The sequence below is a fragment of the Protobothrops mucrosquamatus genome, unplaced genomic scaffold (genome assembly GCF_001527695.2).
Source record: "Protobothrops mucrosquamatus isolate PMUCROS unplaced genomic scaffold, P.Mucros_1.0 scaffold3158, whole genome shotgun sequence".
Lineage (NCBI taxonomy): Eukaryota > Metazoa > Chordata > Lepidosauria > Squamata > Viperidae > Protobothrops > Protobothrops mucrosquamatus.
Genome location: NW_015389158.1, coordinates 269,633 through 273,033, shown reverse-complemented (window position 1 = coordinate 273,033; position 3,401 = coordinate 269,633). Strand labels below are relative to the sequence as shown.

The 3,401-nt window shown below is 49.0% G+C and overlaps 1 protein-coding gene across 1 annotated transcript in view; it reads right to left on the bottom strand.

Moving 5' to 3' along the window:
• Positions 1 to 3,401, bottom strand: part of MIOX (myo-inositol oxygenase) — a 12,120-nt gene continuing 8,719 nt past the window's right edge. The window contains exons 9-10 of the mRNA XM_015826529.1: positions 1,392 to 1,504; positions 1 to 109 (exon numbers count right to left, since the gene is read on the bottom strand). Of these exons, the coding sequence (XP_015682015.1) occupies positions 1 to 109; positions 1,392 to 1,504 (222 nt within the window). The remainder of the gene's footprint in view (positions 110 to 1,391; positions 1,505 to 3,401) is intronic.

Below are 3,401 nucleotides of genomic sequence, written 5' to 3'. Positions count from 1 at the left end.
TCACCAGGACAGCTGGCCTGGACAGTACTTGGCTATCAAGCCTTCGTAGTAGGGCTTCAGCTGCTGTGGATCAGGCAGCTGTTCACACTTGGTGTAGAGGTCAAACTTGCTGCAAGAGAGGGACAGAGAAGTGGGGGATTATTTTCCGGCCCTCTGGGGTTCCCTGTTGTCCTGAACCGTGCTGATGTTGGCTCTCTTTGATAAGCCAGAAAGAAGCCGACATCTTGCTCCAGGGATCTCGGATACTTCTGAGGCCACCAGGGTGGAGAAGACTAGGACAGAGGGCGAAGCCTTTGCTAGGAAAAGGGCAGGTTTGGTCCCCTGCCACAGGCCAGGTGGGAGGCAAGGAGGCTGCAGCAGGCAAACAAATTAACAAACATTAAACCAGAGAGAGACCATTATTGCAAACGAATGTTAAAAGTCATCCCGTGAGCAAACAAGCTTCTGTGCGTCTGCAATCTTGCTGTGGAGATACCTTCTTGAAGATGCAAGACAGAGGTTGGGAATTGCAATGCCTCCTCCACTCTGGTTTAACCGAATAACAGAGTGGGAAGGGGCCTTGGAGGTCTTCTAGTCCACCCCAAGCTGAAGCGGGAGATCCTATGCCATTCCAGACAAATGGCTATCCAATCTCTTCTTAAGAACCTCCAGTGATGGAGCAGCCACAACTTCTGTCCCATTGATTAATTGTTCTCACCGTCAGGGAATTTCTGCTTAGTTCTAGGTTGGAGAAGCAACGGATGGAAACACATCAAGGAGAGAAGCAACCTAGAACTAAGGAGAAAGTTCCTGACAGTGAGGACAACCAACCAGTGAAACAGCTTGCCACCAGAAGTTGGTGCTTTATCACTGGAGGCTTTTAAGAAGAGACTGAACAACCATTTGTCTGAAATGATAGAGGGTCTCCTGCTCAAGGAGAGGGTTGGGCTAGAAGACCTTCAAGATCCCTTCCAACTCTGTTCTTCCATGTTCTATGGTTCCCTCCATGGTGAGTTTCCACCCGTTGCTTCTTGTCCTGCCTTCTGGCGCTTTGGAGAATAGCTTGACTCCCTCTTCTTTGGGGCAGCCCCTGAGATACTGGAACACTGCTATCACATCCCCCCTCATCCTTCTCTTCATTAAACTAGACATACCCAATTCCAGCAACCGTTCTTTATATGTTTTTGCCTCCAGTCCCCTGATCATCTTTGTTGCTCTTCTCTGCACTCTTTCTAGAGTCTCACCATCTTTTTTACTTCGTGGTGACCAAAACTGGATGCAGCATTCCAAGTGTGGCCTTACCAAGGCCTTGTAAAGCAGTACTAACACGTCTAGCCTTGTGTCTAGGTATCCTCCTCCCCACCCCAGCTCTGGTCTTCCCTTCCCCTCCGCCATGGCTTGGAGCTCCTTACTTGAACTCTTGTACCCAGGGAAGCATCTGGAGGTCCTTGGTGCTGCAGAGGTGCATGTAATCCCCTCCGGTGTGCCAGGGGTAGAAGGAGTGGAAGCGCACCATGTAGAAGGCCTGCAGGCACAAAGAGATGGGAGGGGAGGGACATTTGCTAGGACCGCTGCAGCAGCTGCCCCCACCTGGACCCATCGCCAAGGATGGGTTCCGAGCACCTGCAATGCGGTTGTGTGCCACGATGGGCGGACAGGCGCCCATCAGAACGTTGAATCTGGGCAGTGAATACCTTTTGGGGCGTCTGTCATGACTTTGAATCGTCACTGAGCAATTGGTCATAAGTTGAGGACTCCCTGTAACTCAAGGGCGATCGTGTGCCCCGGGTGTGTGTGGAGTGGGGGTAGGCATCAGTCAGAACTTTGAATCTGGGACGTATGTACTTTTTGGGTGGCCTGTCGTAACTTTGAATGGTCTTAACTAGAGGGCTACCTGTAATTCACGAGCGATTGTGTGCCCCTAGGTGTGTGTGTGTGGGGGGGAGGCATTTGTCAGAACTTTGAATCTGGGTCATATGTACCTTTTGAGTGGTCTGTCGTAACTTTGAATGGCCTCTAAGAGAATGGTTATAAGTAGAGGACTACTTGCAATTCAAGGGCAATCGTATGCCCGTGTGTGTGTGTGTGTGTGTGTCAGGGGGCAGGCATTTATCAGAACTTTGAATCTGGGTCATACAGTAACTGCTCTGTCATAACTACTCACTAAGCAACTGTTGTAAATTGAGGACTAGCACCCTTGGCTAGAAGGTAGGTTGAAAAGGAGCCCATTCCTGCTGGATTGGAAGAGCTGGAAGCCACTGAACCACAGAAAACCAGCTTCTCTTTGGAGAAGAGGACATGTCTGGAGCTTCCTTTGGCATTATGGGTGCCACCTCAACAGCTGAACCAAGAATTGGTGGCTGGGCCACGTCTTGCTGTCCCTTGGTGCTGGACCTGTCCCTCACCTTGGCAACTCCTCGTCTCCTGACTTCCAGAGTCCTGGATTTTGATCTTCATGGGGGATAGTTTAGTTCAGGGGTAGGCAACCTTGGCTCTTTTATGACTCGTGGACTTCAACTCCCAGAATTCCTGAGCCAGTCATAAAAGAGCCAAGGTTGCCTACCCCTGGTTTAGTTGGACTCCTCAAAGCAGGGACCTCAAGTCCCATCTTGGATATTTGTGGCATTTTACGACACTCCCCCCTTTGAAGACGGTGGAATTCCTGTCTGCTCTTGCTCTAAGATCTGAGATCTTGGCCTTCAGATACCCCAAAGGTGCTTTTCCAAAAGGCAACTGGACTTCCTGGGAGTTATTTTTTTTTTCTTTCTAAACGTTTCCCGTCTCATCCAAGAAGCTTCTGAACAACTGAAGTTCTTCTAGACACCGAGGGAGCCAACTATTAATGGACTTTTGGTGGGAGAAGGTGGGTGAAGACCATGTGTTCTCCAAAAACTGGTTCCTGATCCAGTTGGTGTGATTATCTGCCACTAGAACTGGAAGTTTGGGAGGGTGACATGTTACCAAGAGAAGAGATTTGAAGAAACTTCATGGGTGAAAACGTTCTCAAGGAAAAAAACCAAGAAAGTCCCATTGTCTTTAAGCATCTTTGGGACAACTTGGATGGTTGAGAAACTCCATAGACATTTATTTATTTTATTTATTTATTTTATTCAATTTTTATCCCGCCCTTCTCCTTACCGGACTCAGGGCGGCTGACAGCCTTATAAAACAGATACTACAATAAATACTAATTTAAAACCAAATTAAAAAGAAATATTCACTATGGCCTATGTAATTAAAATTTCACTTAAAACCCCACTAAAAATTCCCTAGGCCAATCCCGCTTGTTGGAAGAGCCATGTCTTTAGGGCGCGGCGGAAGGAGGGGAGATCCGGGATCACCCGGATCTCTGGGGGTAGTTCGTTCCAGAGGGTGGGGGCTCCCACCGAGAAGGCCCTCCCCCTGGAGGTCGCCAGCCGGCA